The sequence below is a fragment of the Dendrobates tinctorius genome, unplaced genomic scaffold (assembly GCF_039654945.1).
Source record: "Dendrobates tinctorius isolate UK_male_01 unplaced genomic scaffold, ASM3965494v1 ptg000103l, whole genome shotgun sequence".
NCBI lineage: Eukaryota > Metazoa > Chordata > Amphibia > Anura > Dendrobatidae > Dendrobates > Dendrobates tinctorius.
Genome location: NW_027361771.1, coordinates 22309383 through 22327014, shown reverse-complemented (window position 1 = coordinate 22327014; position 17632 = coordinate 22309383). Strand labels below are relative to the sequence as shown.

The 17632-nt window shown below is 46.3% G+C and overlaps 1 protein-coding gene across 4 annotated transcripts in view; it reads left to right on the top strand.

Moving 5' to 3' along the window:
- CSNK1D (casein kinase 1 delta) overlaps positions 1–13671 on the top strand; it is a 64873-nt gene extending 51202 nt beyond the window's left edge. For all 4 annotated transcript variants that reach the window (XM_073588152.1, XM_073588153.1, XM_073588151.1 and 1 more), the window contains one exon: positions 11913–13671. In XM_073588152.1, coding sequence (XP_073444253.1) covers positions 11913–11963 — 51 coding nt within the window. In that variant the 3' untranslated portion in view covers positions 11964–13671. The remainder of the gene's footprint in view (positions 1–11912) is intronic.
- The last annotated feature ends 3961 nt before the right edge of the window (positions 13672–17632 follow it).

Sequence of the window (17632 nt, the reverse complement as noted above, 5' to 3'; positions counted from 1 at the left end):
TCTTGGGCAGCAAAGGCCATATCCACTTGGGCAGACGACCTTCGGCAGGGCATTCTGGATAAGGCACGACCAGAGCATTTGGCCGATCTCGCCAATCAGATTTCCCATGCGGGGGATTATCTGTTTTCTGCCTCCCTGGATGCCGCATCTTGCGCAGTTCAGGCGTCAAGTAACATCGTGGCAATCCGACGTACAATTTGGCTCAAGGCCTGGCAGGCGGACTTGTCCTCTAAAAAGTCTCTGACCAATCTGCCTTTTCAGGGAGTGCGTCTCTTCGGATCACAATTGGATCAGATTATTAAGGACGCTACCGGAGGTACGAGTTCTCTTCTCCCCTCCAAGCCTCGCAGACCTCCTCCAAGGCGTCAGTTTCGTCCCTTTCGGACTTTCCGCCGTTTCAATACGGCGGAAAACCCTTCCAACCAGCAAAGGCCACAGGCACGTCAGGAAAGAAAGGAGGTTTCCTTCAGGCCCACTCCGTCCTGGCGGTCCCACTCTTCCCAGGGAAGACCGTCCAGATCTAGATCTGGACGGTCTACATCCGCATGACTACCATCGGTCTCCCGTGGGTCCCTTCCAATTGGGAGGTCGACTTCTTTTCTTCAGCGACGTCTGGCTCGCCTCAGTAGAGGACGCTTGGGTCAGAGAGGTTGTATCAACAGGATACAAAATAGAGTTCATTTCTCTTCCACGGGATCGCTTCTTCCAATCCCGTCCGCCGAGGGATCCGGCCTTGGTCCCGGGGTTCTGTTCGGCCATCGCCTCTCTTCTCAGTTCCGGAGTGATTGTGCCCGTTCCCGAATCGGAACGCTTCACAGGGTTTTATTCAAACCTGTTTGTGGTGCCGAAAAAGGACGGGGCAGTTGGGCCCATTTTGGATCTCAAGTTACTCAACAAGAGAGTTCGCCTTCGCCACTTCCGGATGGAGTCTGTACGCTCGGTAATTGCTTCCATGGAGGAGCAGGAATTCATGGGTTCCATAGACATCCAAGATGCCTATCTACATGTGCCCATATTTCCCGGACATCAGAAGTTCCTGCGGTTTGCGATTCACCACGAACATTACCAGTTCGTCGCACTTCCTTTCGGGCTCGCCACCGCTCCCAGAGTCTTCACGAAGATTATGGCGGCGTTGATGGCCTTGTTGAGGATCAGAGGTCTCGTTCTTTTTCCGTACCTCGACGATATCCTGATCAAGGCTCCCTCCTTTCAACAGGCCCGCCTAAGTGTGGCGATCGTTCTAGACACCCTGTCCAGTTTTGGGTGGATCGTCAACCGGAAAAAGTCCTGTCTGGTCCCTACTCAACGCCTTGTGTTTCTGGGCCTTCTGTTCGACACTCTTCGGTCAAGGGTATTTCTCCCACAAGACAAGATCCTTTCCCTGCAGCAGGGCGTGCGATCATTACAGATCACACGATTTCCATCCCTCAGGACAGCCATGAGGGTCCTGGGGAAGATGGTGGCGGCGATAGAGGCAGTTCCCTTTGCCCAATTTCACGCCAGGCCACTCCAGCAGGCCATTTTGTCCAGGTGGAACAGGTCGGCTCTGTCTCTGGATCGTCCGGTTCGCCTTTCATGCCGGATCAAGCGGTCTCTCAACTGGTGGTTGACGTCTCCCCTCATTCTCTTGGGGCGGTCTTTTCTTCCCGTTCACTGGCAGATTGTCACTACGGACGCCAGCCTCATCGGCTGGGGTGCAGTGTTCCGCAATCACACTGTTCAGGGTCGATGGTCGACTCAGGAATCAGCTCTGCAGATCAATGTCCTAGAGATACGAGCGATCCATCTAGCTCTCGTCCACTGGGAAAGGCGCCTCAAGGGCCTGCCTGTCAGGATTCAGACAGACAATGCCACAGCGGTGGCGTATATCAACCGCCAAGGGGGGACACGGAGTGTCTCAGCTCTGGCGGAAGTGTCCAGAATTCTTCAATGGGCAGAGACCTTTGTTCCAACGATTTCCGCGGTTCACATTCCCGGCGTGGACAACTGGGCCGCCGATTTCCTCAGCCGCGAGGGTCTCGCGGCAGGGGAATGGTCCCTACATCCGGAGGTGTTTCATCTGCTCTGCCGTCGGTGGGGAACTCCGGATGTAGACCTCATGGCATCTCGCCTCAACAGGAAAGTCCCACGATTCGTGTCCAGGTCTCGGGACCCTCTGGCAGTGGGCGCCGACGCTCTGGCCGTCCCTTGGTCACAGTTCGAGCTCCCCTACCTGTTCCCTCCTCTGCCTCTTCTTCCCAAGTTGTTGAAGAAAATCAAAGCAGAGGGGATTCCAGTCATCCTCATCGCCCCGAATTGGCCCAGAAGGTCTTGGTTCGCGGACATTGTCAACCTTCTCGCGGACGCCCCCTGGAAGCTTCCCGACAGGGCAGATCTGCTGTCTCAAGGCCCGATTTGCCACCCCAATTCTCGGTCGCTCAATTTAACGGCGTGGCTGTTGAGACCGAGGTTTTGAGACGGGCAGGATTCTCTGATCGGGTGATTCATACCATGATCCGCGCCAGAAAGCCGCCTTCTTCGAAGATCTATTACCGTACTTGGAAAGCCTATTTCTCCTGGTGTGAGACCAATGACATCGCGCCCTTGGTTTTTTCGCTCCCTTCTATTCTGGCGTTTCTGCAGGCAGGGCTGGATGCGGGGCTTGCTCTCAGTTCCTTGAAGGGTCAAGTTTCGGCACTGTCCATTTTATTTCAGAAAACGCTGGCCTCCCGGCCCCAGGTCAAAACCTTCCTCCAGGGTGTGGCTCACACGGTTCCTCCGTACCGAGCGCCCGTGGATCCTTGGGATCTTAATTTGGTTCTTCAGGTTCTGCAGGGTCCTCCTTTTGAACCTCTCAGGGACGTTTCCCTTTCCCTCCTTTCTTGGAAAGTGGCCTTTCTGGTGGCCATTACCTCCATCCGGCGCGTGTCGGAATTAGCAGCACTTTCTTGCCGCTCTCCTTTTTTGGTCCTTCATCAGGACAAGGTAGTTCTGCGGCCTCCGCCCTCTTTTCTTCCGAAGGTGGTATCTTCGTTTCACCTCAATGAGGACATTGTTCTGCCATCCTTCTGCCCGAGCCCAGCTCACCCTCGGGAGCGGTCCTTGAACAAGCTGGACCTAGTCAGGGCATTGAGAGTCTATCTAGCCCGGACGACTTCCTTGCGGAAGTCAGACTCTCTGTTCATCATTCCTGACGGGGCGAGGAAAGGTCACCCAGCCTCAAAGGCCACTATTGCGCGCTGGATCAGATCGGCAATTTTGGAGGCATACCGGGTCAAGCATCGAGTGGCCCCTCCAGGGGTCAGAGCGCACTCTACCCGGGCGGTGGGTGCCTCCTGGGCGGTGCGCCACAGAGCTTCCGCGCTGCAGCTTTGCAAGGCTGCAACGTGGTCATCGGTTCACACCTTTGTGAAATTCTACAGGGTCCACACCTACGCTTCGGCGGACGCCAGCCTAGGTAGAAGGATTCTGCAGGCTGCGGTGGCGAGTCCACTGGCCTGATGGAAGTTTGTTTCCCACCCCAGGGACTGCTTTGGGACGTCCCATGGTCTCTGTGTCCCCCAATAAGGCGAACGAGAAAACAGGATTTTTTGGGTTGCTTACCGTAAAATCTGTTTCTCGGAGCCTTCATTGGGGGACACAGCACCCTCCCATGTTCTACAACTCCTGTTCTTATGTTTGTCGGTTTGTTACAGTTGAGTTGTTTGTTCTGTTCTCAATCTATTCTGTTACTTCTCCTACTGCTTTCTGACTAACTGAGGAACTTCCTGCCGGTCGGTGGGGTGTATACGGCGGAGGAGGGGCTAACCTTTTTTTGTGCATAGTGTCAGCCTCCTAGTGGCAGCAGCATACACCCATGGTCTCTGTGTCCCCCAATGAAGGCTCCGAGAAACAGATTTTACGGTAAGCAACCCAAAAAATCCTGTTTTTACAGCCGCAGCCGCCGGCTTCCAGCACACATCCTACTTACCTTCCTTCGCACCCAAGATGCATCTTGTTCGTTCCAGCGCCAGCAGCTCTTCCGGCTGAGCAATCACGTGGCCCCACTCATTAATGTAATTAGTATTCACGCCTCTCTACTCCCATAGGCATGGAGTGAATATTCATTTTTTTAATGAGCAGGGCCACATGATTGCTCAGCAGGAAGAGCTGCTGGCATCGGAATGAGGTGCAGAGGAAGGTAAGTAAGCCATGCATACCAGGATAGGGATGAGGAGACAATGCATACCCGGCTTATACTCAAGTCAATAAGTTTACCCAGTTTTTTGTGGGAAAATTGGATGCCTCGGCTTATACTCGAGTCGACTTATACTCGACTATACATGGTAATTATTTGTAATAGATCATACAGCAACGTCAAAGTATGTGCCCCATGGATAGGAATGAACAGCTAGTCTGAAGTTGTACGATTGAATTCTGACAGGTTATGGTTTTTAATAGTATTTCTGTGGTTTTTTTATACTGTAATGGACTTCAGAGGAGCGAAGCCGTCCGGCCCGCTTCAGAGGAGCGCAGCCGTCCGGCCCGCTTCAGAGGAGCGCAGCCGTCCGGCCCGCTTCAGAGGAGCGCAGCCGTCCGGCCCGCTTCAGAGGAGCGCAGCCGTCCGGCCCGCTTCAGAGGAGCGCAGCCGTCCGGCCCGCTTCAGAGGAGCGCAGCCGTCCGGCCCGCTTCAGAGGAGCGCAGCCGTCCGGCCCGCTTCAGAGGAGCGCAGCCGTCCGGCCCGCTTCAGAGGAGCGCAGCCGTCCGGCCCGCTTCAGAGGAGCGCAGCCGTCCGGCCCGCTTCAGAGGAGCGCAGCCGTCCGGCCCGCTTCAGAGGAGCGCAGCCGTCCGGCCCGCTTCAGAGGACTGCTTTCAAGATAAATAGCAAGCACACCCTCCTTGCCTAGGGAATGGAATTCCTCTGAGATTACACAGGTAATCTAGGCAATGAGCAGTACAATTTGAAAATAAAAAGTCCCTTCATTCCTGAGAATGGAGAGGTTTTTGTAATAAAAGACCAATTGCAAATGTGCTTCCGTTTAAAGCACTTTGCCATTTTACCCATTAACAAAATGAGGCAATCCCCTTTAAGGAGTTATTATTTTCGCTTGGCTCCTTTCTCAAGTAATGTGCTGGTTTACAAAGACTAAAATAATAAACTGCAAATCAGATTATTTTTGGAACCCCTGATTTATAAAATTGCACTTGAACAGGATAAGAAAACTAAATAATGTGACCTACAGCTTTGACGCAGAGGATCTTAGCAGAACATGGCTTTAGCTTTGATGGACAGGGGTGGAGCCACTTCTCCATTCCTAGAAAAGTTGTCACCACTGGCGGACACAGAAGGGCCCCTGTGCAAGAACAGTATATGGGTCCTTTACAGTGTAATCCGTCTTAATAACGCACAATTACACCTTTAGAGGTAGACGTGGCCCCCTTACCTGGTGGGCCTTTTTGTATCTGCACCAATGATATGTCCGCCCCCTGGTTGTTACCTCAAAATAAGAATAATATGATCATAATTTTCCATGGAGAAAATCAATTGCAGATTTCTGTCTGAAAAAATATATACCGTATATACTCGTGTATAAGCCGAGATTTTCAGCCCATTTTTTGGGCTGAAAGTCCCCTTTTCGGCTTATACACGAGTCATATACCTGGGGGTCGGAGGGGGAGCGAGGGTGTCAGAGATCATACTTACCCCCCTGATGTGGTCTCTGCAGCCCCCCGCTTCTCCACAGTCTGGCTTCCTGCCTTCAGTGGTCACGTGGTACCGCTCATTAAACTCATGAATATGCGCATATGTAATGAGCGGTATCACGTGACCACTGAAGGCAGTAAGAGAGACCGTGGGAAGCGGGGCTGCAGAGACCGCGCCAGGAGTAGGCAAGTATAGCGATATTCACCTGTCCCGGGTCCATCGCTGCTCACCGCTGTCTGCTGCGTCCTGTCCTGCAGCTCCTGCAGGGGTTATAAGTTTTCTGCTTGCCTATGCCGGAATATATGTTGGTGCAAATAATGACACCTACAAAGATGCCCGTAAGTGGATGAAATAGCATTTGGGTGTCGGCTCCTTATGGCCAATCTGCATCACTTAGCCTTGTCCATAATGTCAGTTGGTAAAAAGCTGGTGATGCTTTGCCTTTCTTCACAATTCTCTGCCAAGTGTCGTCTTAACCCCTTAGCGATGGAGTCAATTTGCAGCTTAATGACCAGGCCAATTTTTACAATTCTGACCAGTGTCAGTTTGAGGTTATAACTCTGGAATGCTTCAATGGATCCCAATGATTCTGAGATTGTTTTTTTCATGACATATTGTACTTCATGTTAGTGGTAAAATTTCTTCGATATAACTTGTGTTTAATTATGAAAAGAAAAACGGAAATGTGGCCAAAATTTAGAAAATGTTGCAGTTTTCAAACTTTTATTTTTATGCCCTTAAATCGGAGAAATGTCACTCAAAATACTTCATAAATAAAATTTCCCACATGTTTACTTTACATCAGCACAATTTTGGAAACAAATTTTTTTTTGTTAGGAAGTTATAAGGGTTAAAATTTGACCAGCGATTTTTCATTTTTCCAACATAACTTACAAAACCATTTTTTTAGGGACCACATCAAATTTGAAGTGAGTTTTGGGGGTCAATATGACAGAAAGAATCAATGGTGGACCCATGTCGCGCTCGGACACCCCCTGATGTGTCTAAACAGTGGAAACCCCCCAATTCTAACTCCAGCCCTAACCCCAACACACCCCTAACCATAACCTTAATCGCAGCCCTAACCCTAGCTATAAGCCCAACCATAATCCAAACCCTAATGGAAAATTGGAAATGAATACATTTTTTTTTTTTTTTTTTTTTTATATTTTACCTAACTATGGGGGTGATAAAGGGGGGTCTGATTTACTATTTTTTTTTTTTATTTTGATCACTGTGATAGACCCTATCACACTGATGAAAATGAATCAATAGGAGATATTGTTGCTGGCCGGCAGATATCGTCGGGGGGGCGCATTGCGCAATGCTCCCGCCATTTTTTCCCTGGAAGAATGGGACAGAGCAGGAGGGACTTGGGGACATCGCAGATTCCGAGGGTACTCAGGAGACCCCATTTCTCTCTCCTCTGATGTGCTATATAACATCATAGGAGAGAGAAATAAATGGGAAATTAGACTTTTTTTTTTTTTTTTTTTTTTTTTTTTTTGCGGTCGCCGTTATTCAGTGAATAACGGCAATCGCAACACCGGGGTTGGTAAAAACCAACCCAAATCATATTCTCTGGGAGCACAGCTACCCTCGGTAGCCAAGACCCTGGAGAAATTCCAACGCTGGGGGGCGCTATAACCTTATTTCTCAGCGCCGTTAAAAAGCGGCGCTGAGGAAGAAGTACCCTTAACTGCCGCCGTTAAAAGGCGTATCGCCGGTCGTTAAGGGGTTAAGGTAGATTTCAGGTGCGACATTCAGGCTGTAAACTTGAAAGTCTGAGTGCTGTAAAGTGGGAGCTCTACACACCCACTAGATTTGCACGTTCTCGTCCTCTATATGATTCTTTTGCCTCTCTGTGGTTCAGGAAGAATAAATCAGAGTACAGCTTCCCTTTAATGAGTATAGACTCTACAACAGGCGTATGCCCAATAACTCAACTTGTTTCTGTGACGTACTGACCTGCAGTCCAGAATAAAGGGGCTTCTGCCTAATATTCAGTCTTGAATAATGAAAGCGGTTGTAAATAATGTTGGCCAAGGTGCTGGGCTTCTGAATTCGTGCTGTTGAGATCCCTGCTCTGCCACTCACTGGGTGCCCCATTGGTTTACTACAGTTTGTCCTTAGGGGAAAAATTGGTGTCAGGTTCCCTTTATCTAAACTCTCGACCACCCTTGTGCAGTTTTAATAGCACTCCTGCAACCCCTGGATAAGATCACAGCTTTCCCGCATACCTAAGAAAATGCCTTTTATAATTGCTCCTCTCTGTCACCGCCGAGCGGTCCAAGGGGGCATCTCCAGACAGTGCTTGGCACCTCTATCCCCGCAATGCCATCGTTTCAGCCTTGATTAACATGGCTGGCATCATCCACGCAGCCTGGTGAAATTGCACAGTGCTGTTGCCTACTGCACAGACATGAGCGCCGAACAGACTGAAGTCTCTTACATCATTCACACAATCGGGGCTGGGGAGGTGGCAATTGTGGAGGCACTTAGCATGTGGAGAAGAACAATCATAAAGGGCATTTTCTTATCTATGCGGGGGAGCCAGGATCTTGTGTAGGGGTTGCAGGACTTGATTGGTCACGTGGAGTTGCATGCTGCAGAAACTGGGGCAATCGGGATCCAGGCAGCAGCCAAATAAAAATGGGGATTACTTAGAAGTGGAAAATTAGTTCAGAAATACAAGTATATTCAATATTTTCAGCATATTTTTACAAAACCTTTGTCTACAAGTTCACAGCTGAGTCCTCACATGCAACTGAATCCTTTTTAGTGGTAATTAAATAGGTGGTTTCCAACCTATGGTGTTATAGTTGTTCTGAGATCATAACTTCCCGTATGCTTTGGATGCTCGTGCATGTTGCAATTGTAGAGCATTGGGGGGAGGCTCCTGCTGCAAGCCATTATCTTACGACCATACACATGCCTGATGAGTGGGATGAGGATCGTGCCCGAGTTCCTGAGAGATGCAGAAGATGTCTTTATTGGTTTTATAGAGAATCTGTCACCCCTTTTGAGCTAATAATCTGGGCATACAGGTTGTATAAAGCTGCTACTAATCATACCTGTATGCCTCCTGGATGATGGCTTGTTCAGTAAAAATCCTCTTTTCTAGCTTCCATCTTCTAGGCTAAGACTGCGGTCTTCATTATACAGGTTTTCACTGGAGATGGTCTTATCTTCCGGGCAGCCTGCGCCCCATAGTCTGGAAGATCAAAGCTATGAAAGATGATTGGTCTGTATGAAACCTGTATGCCTATATTGTTAACTCAAAAAGGTGACTGATTTCCTTTAATAGATCACAAAGCAGGATTAAATGATAAAAACGAATTTAGAATTTGCTAAGATGTTACTTTTTACCTGCCGTTTCTATGTATAGTGTTCCTTGTGGAACAGGCGACAACATTCATTTTGTGAGGGGGGAAATGTCATAAAATGAGTTGGTAACATTATCCTTCAGTATTGTTACCTTTCACATTAATAAATTTTAGTACTTTAGGTTTTCTATATTCAGAAGTTGTGTAATTCTATTTTCAACTAATGGATGTTGGCTATAAAAGCAGTTAGTGGTAAAGGCGGTCTGGGAATTTCTGCTACTCCTTGTTTAGCAGGCACGTGGTAGCATAATCGTGGCCCTACAATGATGCCGTCACGCACCCAACTCCCTACACCTCTACAGCAAATCACTGGTGTTTGTAATGTAGTAGGCATTTTTCCCAGTTATTGTTTGTGGCGATTACTTTATGGCAGATACCAGGTACGGACTGGGGCTGAAATTCAGCTCATGCATTTGGAATCACATAGGCCCATGTTGTCCCTGTCCCCATGAACCAGATGGGATATATCACTAATATTGCCCCGTATGGAGGAAAACAAGATTTACTACAAGACCAATATTTCTAATGATACCCGTGGCCTGCTGGGGTAAGTGACAGTCAGAGACTTTTGTGCTCCGTCACAACTCTTAACAGTATGGGAGTCTTGAGAACACTGATTCTGTTAACAACATAGCAGACAAGGCAGCCCACGACCAGACAAGCCCTTCTGACATTTGCCAAAATTGCCAGATAACCAGTCTGGCCCTGGCAGATACAGATGCAGGTGCAATGGGTGCTGGAACAGAGGAAAAGTGGCTATAGGATTATTGTATTATATTATGACCTTGGTTGCTGTTAGGTACATTAAAGAAAAATCCCCCCAAAAAAATCTCAGGGTGGTAATACCTTTTTTTTTAATCTGCTTTTATGTAGGCCATGATTGCATGGCAAAGAAAATTGTAACGTCAGTAGGGATGAGACAGTAAATGGTTTTCAGATTTTAAAAAATAATCAGTAGGTGTTCAAAGTAGCAAGTTATAAAACTTACTAATATCCTTCTTTCGTTTAAGGCAGTGGTTCCCAAACTCCAGTCCTCGCGGACCCCAACAGGTCATGTTTTCAGGATTTCCATAGTGTTACACATGTGAGAGAATTCCTGATGCCTTGATGATACTTCCATCACCTGTGAAATACTAAGGAAATCCTGAAAACATGACCTGTTGGGATCCGCGAGGACTGGAGTTTGGGAAACGCTGGTTTAAGGGGTTCTCCAATGATAGAAAAAAAATGGATAACTTGAAGAGGTGTTTCAATAAATTCCTAAGCATATCCTGTTAGCATATCATGTTTGTATTGTTTAGTAAAATACAAACTATAGAATCAAAATGTTTACCATCTTGTCACATTGATGGGACCAATCCAAGAATTTATTAGCATGTGTAGTCCGCATAAGAAACACATTGTGAGCAGTCTTTTTTTTTTTTTTTTTTTCTTCTTCAGCCTCCCTTTTATTTAGTTATATTTCTCACTTATTTAGCACCATTAATACCACAGCACTTTATAGACCTTATCATTTCTGTCCCCGATGGGGCTCACAATCTAAATTCCCTATCAGTATGTCTTTGGAATGTGGGAGAAAACCGGAGAACCCGGAGGAAACCCACGCATACACGGGGAGAACTCGTGTTGTCCTTGGTGGGATTTGAAAAACAACGTGAGCAGCCCTTACTTCAGCACACTTGCAATCTCCAATATTGTATCAGAAAGTCATGGTGGACATCAGTATGATTTGACTCCTGTTACCTCAGCACCCTTTTTATCTACAGTGTTAGATCAGCAAGACATGTTGGACAGCAGTGTGAGCAGCCTCTTCTTGTCTCAGCACCCCCCTTATCTACAGTATTAGATCAGCAAGACATGTTGGACAGCAGTGTGAGCAGCCTCTTCTTGTCTCAGCACCCCCCTTATCTACAGTATTAGATCAGCAAGACATGGTGGACAGCAGTGTGAGCAGCCTCTTCTTGTCTCAGCATCCCTGGTATCTTCAGTATTAGATTATAATATCCACTGGGCGTACATCTTTCTACATAGACGGGCTGAGTTTCCTACTTTTCCTAGGGATATCGTCAGATTGGGGCACTTTTTGGTAATGAAAGTATATAAGTTCTAGATCTTATTATTTTAAACATATTAACAGTTTTAGGGGCTTGAAAATGCCTTTAAAGGGTATCTGTAGAGATGAGAATCCAGCGGTGTCATTTACTGGGCTACTTACTGTAGTTTTGATAACCTCCTGCTGATAAGACAATGACTTTATTACCAGGTTACTAGTAAACCTGCTGCCAGGTAGTCCTCCATATTCATTTGCTCTGTACAGCCATGCCTCCACCATTGATTGATAACTTTTGGTGTACACTGTGCATAGGCAGAAATATGCCAATCAGTGGTGTGGGCAGGAATATACAGAGCTCATCATTCAGAGAACTTTCAGTTCTGAACCCTAGGAAACTCTGACATCAAAGTTGCACCAAGAAACCTTGCATATGGTAGATCATTGGTGTTGGGGTTTCTGCCCCTACGTTATGCTGCTCCCAGTCTTCTAGTATCTTGTTTTAGTCACTCTCCTCCTCTGGTTCTGTTGAATCTTTCATATATAGATGTAAATACTTATGTATCCCCCCCCCAAAAAACAAAATTGAGAAAAGTATACAAGCAGTGATACCTTTATTCGCTAACCAGAGAAATTATATTTGCAAGCTTTCAGGGCTCAGAAGGCCTCTTCATCAAACTAGATTACAAGTGAATTTCATATATTTCATATATATTTCATATATGTAAACGCTACCCTTTGCAGTGTACTGACTATCCTGTTTTTTTACTTTTAATCCATTGACCATGATCGTTGCCTTCTTCTTCCTTTGCAGATTCCCAGCCGGGTGGCTTCCAGCGGGTTTCCTTCAACTGTTCACCGATGAACACATTCCCCCGTGGAGGGGCGGATAAGTGCATGGCTAATCTTTCAATGGTTTCACTAGCAAAAAATTAAAAAAAAATATGAAAAAAGGCACAACCACAGCAACAAAACCCAGAATTAAAAGCAACCAAATCCAAATGGAGCTTTACATGCTTTTTACAAAGATGGCGTTGTGAACAGAAAACGACCAGCTCGCGGAGGTTTGGAGAAAAAAAAAAAATGCATTGCCCTTTCGGACTTTTGACCACCAGTGCAGATGTAGACTTTTAAGCGCCAAAAACAGAAATGCCATTTTTATTTTAGGTTTTGTGTTTTTCTTTAAGGAGCCCTTTTTATTCTTCTGTACATGGTTTTGTATCCATTTTTGTTACCAACGCTACATGAATAAATGTGCCAGAGTTGTCTGTCTGTCTTGCTTCTACAATGACAGTGATACAGCATGAGCTAGATCTGTGGTTCGCTGGCCATGATTTTACTGGAAAGGAGACATACTAGTACGTTTGGGCAATTTTTTTTTTTTTAATGAAGTTTATTTAATTCTTTTGTTTTTCATTTAATTTTAGTTTTTCACACTTTTCTTCTATTTTTACTGGGGGGTTAATAAAGCATTCCTATGCATACCTAGATAAAGGGGTTTTGTAGAAGTCAAGTTCTTGAAGCACTGGCGATCATTTGTATTATTGAAAATCTTTTCTGTGAAATCCCTATCATTGCTTTGTTGACAGGGTTTTTTTTTTTTTTTTGGTTTTTATCTCTCGCCTCCATTTTTCATCTCCGTCACCCCCTCTGTTGTTAATTTTAGGACATATCACTCTGATGCCTTTTGACTTCATACAAAAAAAAGGAGGAGAGAAAAAACTCATCACACACACTCATTTTGTAGCGTTCCCGTACAGAAGTGCGGCATTAGAGCATTTAGGCGTCACCGTTTATGCCTCGAGTTCTCACTGTAGCAAGTAAAAAGGTGAAAGCCACTAAGTGTACGTACAGTTGACTCTTTGAAGTTGTTAATCTTTGTCCTTCATATATTCTGCAGCACAGGCCCTTGGTAGAGGTGTAAATTCCTCCGACCGGCCACCCATGCTTGGGTTGTGCAATATTGACGAATGTCTAAATTTTGTGAGGGTCAGGGGGAGGGTGCTGTGGGGAGGGCGGCGGGGGCGGTAGGGCGGGTTTCCAATGTTTGATGTGGTCTTCAGCTGTGTTTTTAAAGGTTAAATTTCCTCTTCATTCAGTAGGCTTCACTTTTTATGGTACAGGATGCAGTCTGTTAGATGGAGATTTCCCGTAGGTAAGGCGTTATGTTCTTAATGTAAGAATGTTTTATTACCGAGTATTTCTAAAGTGTGCGGATCATCAAGGAAGGAGTCGTCTGTGTATGTATGCTAGATAACATGTAATATTTTCCGCATGTCCCATGTGCTCTGTACGATTTTCACAATGTGCTGATCTCTGTAAATATCTGTGAATGTCCTGTCGACTAACCAACTTTTCTAATCACTGTACACAAGGTCTTTACATACTGTTGGGAGCATCGTAAATGACGACAGAGGGGAGCGCTCATTCCCTCATTTGCCATAATGACAGAATGTTTTCCTAGGATCTTAAGAAATCCTGTACATTGATACTTATTGCGGAGAAAACAATTTGTATCACTACTGTATTTGTGTACTTTACAAAGTGTGTAAATAAATTCGTAACTTCTACAACTGTCTTCATACTTATTTTTAGGGGGGATGCGGGGAGTTAAAGAAGACCTTTTACTGGATTTTTTTTTTTTTTTTTTATTAAATGGAGTCGCTCCTCCAATTGTCACTGAATTTCTGAATTTTTATTTTTTCCTGTTCCAATAACTCTTTTCCTCCCCCCAGGGATAATGATGCATATTTTCCCTTCACCCAACATACACTGCTCAAAAAAAATAAAGGGCAACACTTAAACAACAGAATATAACTCCAAGTAAATCAAACTTTCCACTTAGGAAGCAACACTGTTTGACAATCAATTTCACATGCTGTTCTGCAAATGGAATAGACATCAGATGGAAATTGTCAATTATCAAGATGCCCTCAATAAAGGAGTGGTTTTGTAGGTGCAGACCACAGACCACATCTCAGTACCAATGCTTTCTGGCTGATGTTTTGGTCACTTTTGAATGTTGGTTGTGCTTTCACACTTGTGGTAGCATGAGACGGACTCTACAACCCACACAAGTGGCTCAGGTAGTGCAGCTCATCCAGGATGGCACATCAATGCGAGCTGTGGCAAGGTTTGCTGTGTCTGTCAGCGTAGTGTCCAGAGGCTGGAGGCTCTACCAGGAGACAGGCCAGTACACCAGGAGACGTGCAGGGGGCCGTAGGAGGACAACAGCCCAGCAGCAGGACCGCTACCTCAGCCTTTTATGCAAAGAGGAGCACTGCCAGAGCCCTGCAAAATGACCTCCAGCAGGTCACAAATGTGCATGACCGTGCGGCCCTCCAAAGAAATGCCACCCCACACCATTACTGACCCACTGCCAAACCGGTCATGCTGAAGGATGTTGAAGGCAGCAGATCGCTCTCTACGGTGTCTCCAGACTCTGCCACGTCTGTCACATGTGCTCAGTGTGAACCTGCTTTCATTTGTGAAGAGTACAGGGCGTCAGTGGCGAATTTGCCAATCCTGGTGTTCTGTGGCAAATGCCAAGCGTCCTGCACGGTGTTGGGGTATGAGCTCAAATAATTTTTATTTTTTTTAATTATTTTTAACATTCTATCTTTTACTATTGATGCTGCATATGCAGCATCAATAGTAAAAAGTTGGTCACACTTGTCAAGCACTATGCACGGTGGCTTAGTGGTTAGCGCTGCAGCCTTGCAGCGCTGGGGTCCTGGGTTCGAATCCCACCAAGGACAACATCTGCAAGGAGTTTGTATGTTCTCCCCGTGTTTGCGTGGGTTTCCTCCGGGTACTCCGGTTTCCTCCCACACTCCAAAGACGTGATAGGGAATTCAGATTGTGAGCCCCCATTGGGGACAGTGATGAAAATGTGTGCAAAACTGTAAAGCGCTGCGGAATATGTTAGCGCTATATAAAAATAAAGATTATTTTTTATTATGCTTGACAAGTGTGACCAACATCACTTTTCCAAGCGATGCTTCAAATCGCTTGGAAAGCGCAAGCATTCTGCAAGCTAAAAAAGCTTATTTTGTGGGAAAACGCATGTGAATTCCGCATGCGTTTTACCCGCGGCAGGGAGTTGCGGAAATACCGCGGACATTTCCGCAGCATTTCTGCAACGTGGGCACTTAGCCTAAGTGTTCCCTTTATTTTTTTTTGAGCAGTATATATCAATGACAAGAAATGCTGGAAAATGGGGCTGTATACACCAGGTTAACCCCTTCCCGTCTTCCTAGAGCCATAACCTTTTTTTTTTTTTTTTTTTTTTTTTTTTTCTCTGTCAATACAGCCGTATGCAGGACGAGTTGTATTTTTGAACTACACCATTCATTTTACCATATAAGTGCATGGTGAAATTGCAACAAGAAAAAAAAAGGTGCAAACCCACAATTTTTTTTATTTACCGTATTAATGATATGGTAAAACAGACGCATCAGTATGATTCCCCAAGTCAGTACGAGTACGCAGATACCAAACATGTATAGGTGGGAGGTTTTTTAAGTGGTGAGAAAAAATTCTGAAATTTTGTAATAAAAAAAAAATTTAGCTTATGTCACCATTTTCCGAGACCCCTTAGCGGTTTAATTTTTCAGGATCTGGGACCTGTGTGATGGTTTTTTGTTTTTAACCCTGAGCTGATGTTTTTATTTATACTATTTTGGTGTAGATAAAATGTTTAGTTCTCATTTTATTGCAATGCTGTGGTGGCCAAAGGAAAAACTGAGTTCTGGCATTTTGAATTTTTTTATGTCGTTAACCGATCATAGTAATCTACTATATTATTGTCTAATTCTGTCTGTAACGGAAATCCGGCCTCGCTGATTGGTCTCGGCCTAATGTGCGTATGGTAGCCAGGGTCCGGAGGAGACGAGACTCCTCCGGACCCTGGGAACCATTCATCTGTAAAAAATAGAATTAAAATAAAAAATAGTGAGATAATCACCTTTCGATGGCCCCCGGACTTCCCTTCTCTAACCACGTGCCTGGCATCGCGGTCCCAGTAATGCTTTGCGCCAAAGACTGCTGATGACGTCGCACTCTCGCAAGAGTGACTTCATCTTCGGTCCTTTGCGCTAATCCTTACTGGGATCGGAAGATGCCGGGGCAGGAGTGCACGTGAGAATTGCACATGCACATAGCGCTATCGGTTTCATTTGCCTGAAGACACACTTGCAGTGTGTCTTCAGGAAAATGGCGCCGGACAGCGCGGTATGGGCATGCGCGTACTCCGGCGCCAGTGCCACACTCCTCCCTGCTCCCCCAGCCTTCAGCAGAACGGGACAGCGCTGGACCACAAGAAAGATGGGTGAGTATAAATGTTTTTTTTGTATGTGTGCAGTTTCCTAGGGGGGGTGAGAAGACCATGCATACCAGGATATGGGAGTGAGAGGATCATGCATACCAGGATTGGGGGGTGAGAGGACCATGCATACCAGGATTGGGGGGTGAGGTTACCATGCATACTAGGAAAGGAGGGTGAGGGGACTACGCATACTAGGAAAGGGGGGTGAGGGGACCATGCATACCAGGATGTGGGAGTGAGAGGATCATGCATACCAGGATTGGGGGGTGAGAGGACCATGCATACCACGAAAGGGGGCTGAGGGGGCCATGCATACCAGGAAGGGGGGGGTGAGGGGGCCATGCATACCAGGAAGGGGGGGGTGAGGGGACCATGCATACCAGGATTGGGGGGTGAGGGGGCCATGCATACCAGGATTGGGGGGTGAGGGGGCCATGCATACCAGGATTGGGGGGTGAGGGGGCCATGCATACCAGGATTGGGGGGTGAGGGGGCCATGCATACCAGGATTGGGGGGTGAGGGGGCCATGCATACCAGGATATGGGAGTGAGGTTACCATGTATACCACGATTGGGGGGGTGAGAGGGCCATGCATACCAGGAAGGGGGGGTGAGGGGACTACGCATACTAGGAAAGGGGGGTGAGGGGACCATGCATATCAGGATTGGGGGGTGAGAGGACCATGTATATCAGGATTGGGGGGTGCATTATTGCATTAATTAAATCTTCATAAATAAACTACATACATATTCTAGAATACCCGATGCGTTAGAATCGGGCCACCATCTAATTGTTTTTATATTTTGATCGGACATTTCTGAGCTCAGTGATACCAAATATGTGTGTTTTGTTTTTTTATTTTCAGTGGGGTCAAAAAGGGGGGTGATTTGAACTTAATTTTTTTTTTTCTTAAATATGAAAAACAAAAACATTTTTCTTGTTTTACGATTTCAATTCTCCTGCTATGTATAAGGGTACGTGCACACGCTGCGTAATCTGCTGCGGATTCATCCGCGCGGATTTTGCAAAATCAGCAGATAAATCCGCAGGTCAAAAGACCTGCGGTTTATCTGCGGATTATCCTGCGGTTTGGCCCTGCGGTTTCACCATCTCCACAATGGAGGAGATAGGAAACCTCTGCGGAATCCGCAGAAAGAATTGACATGTCAATTCTTTCTGCGGCTTAGAAACCGCAGATAATCCGCGC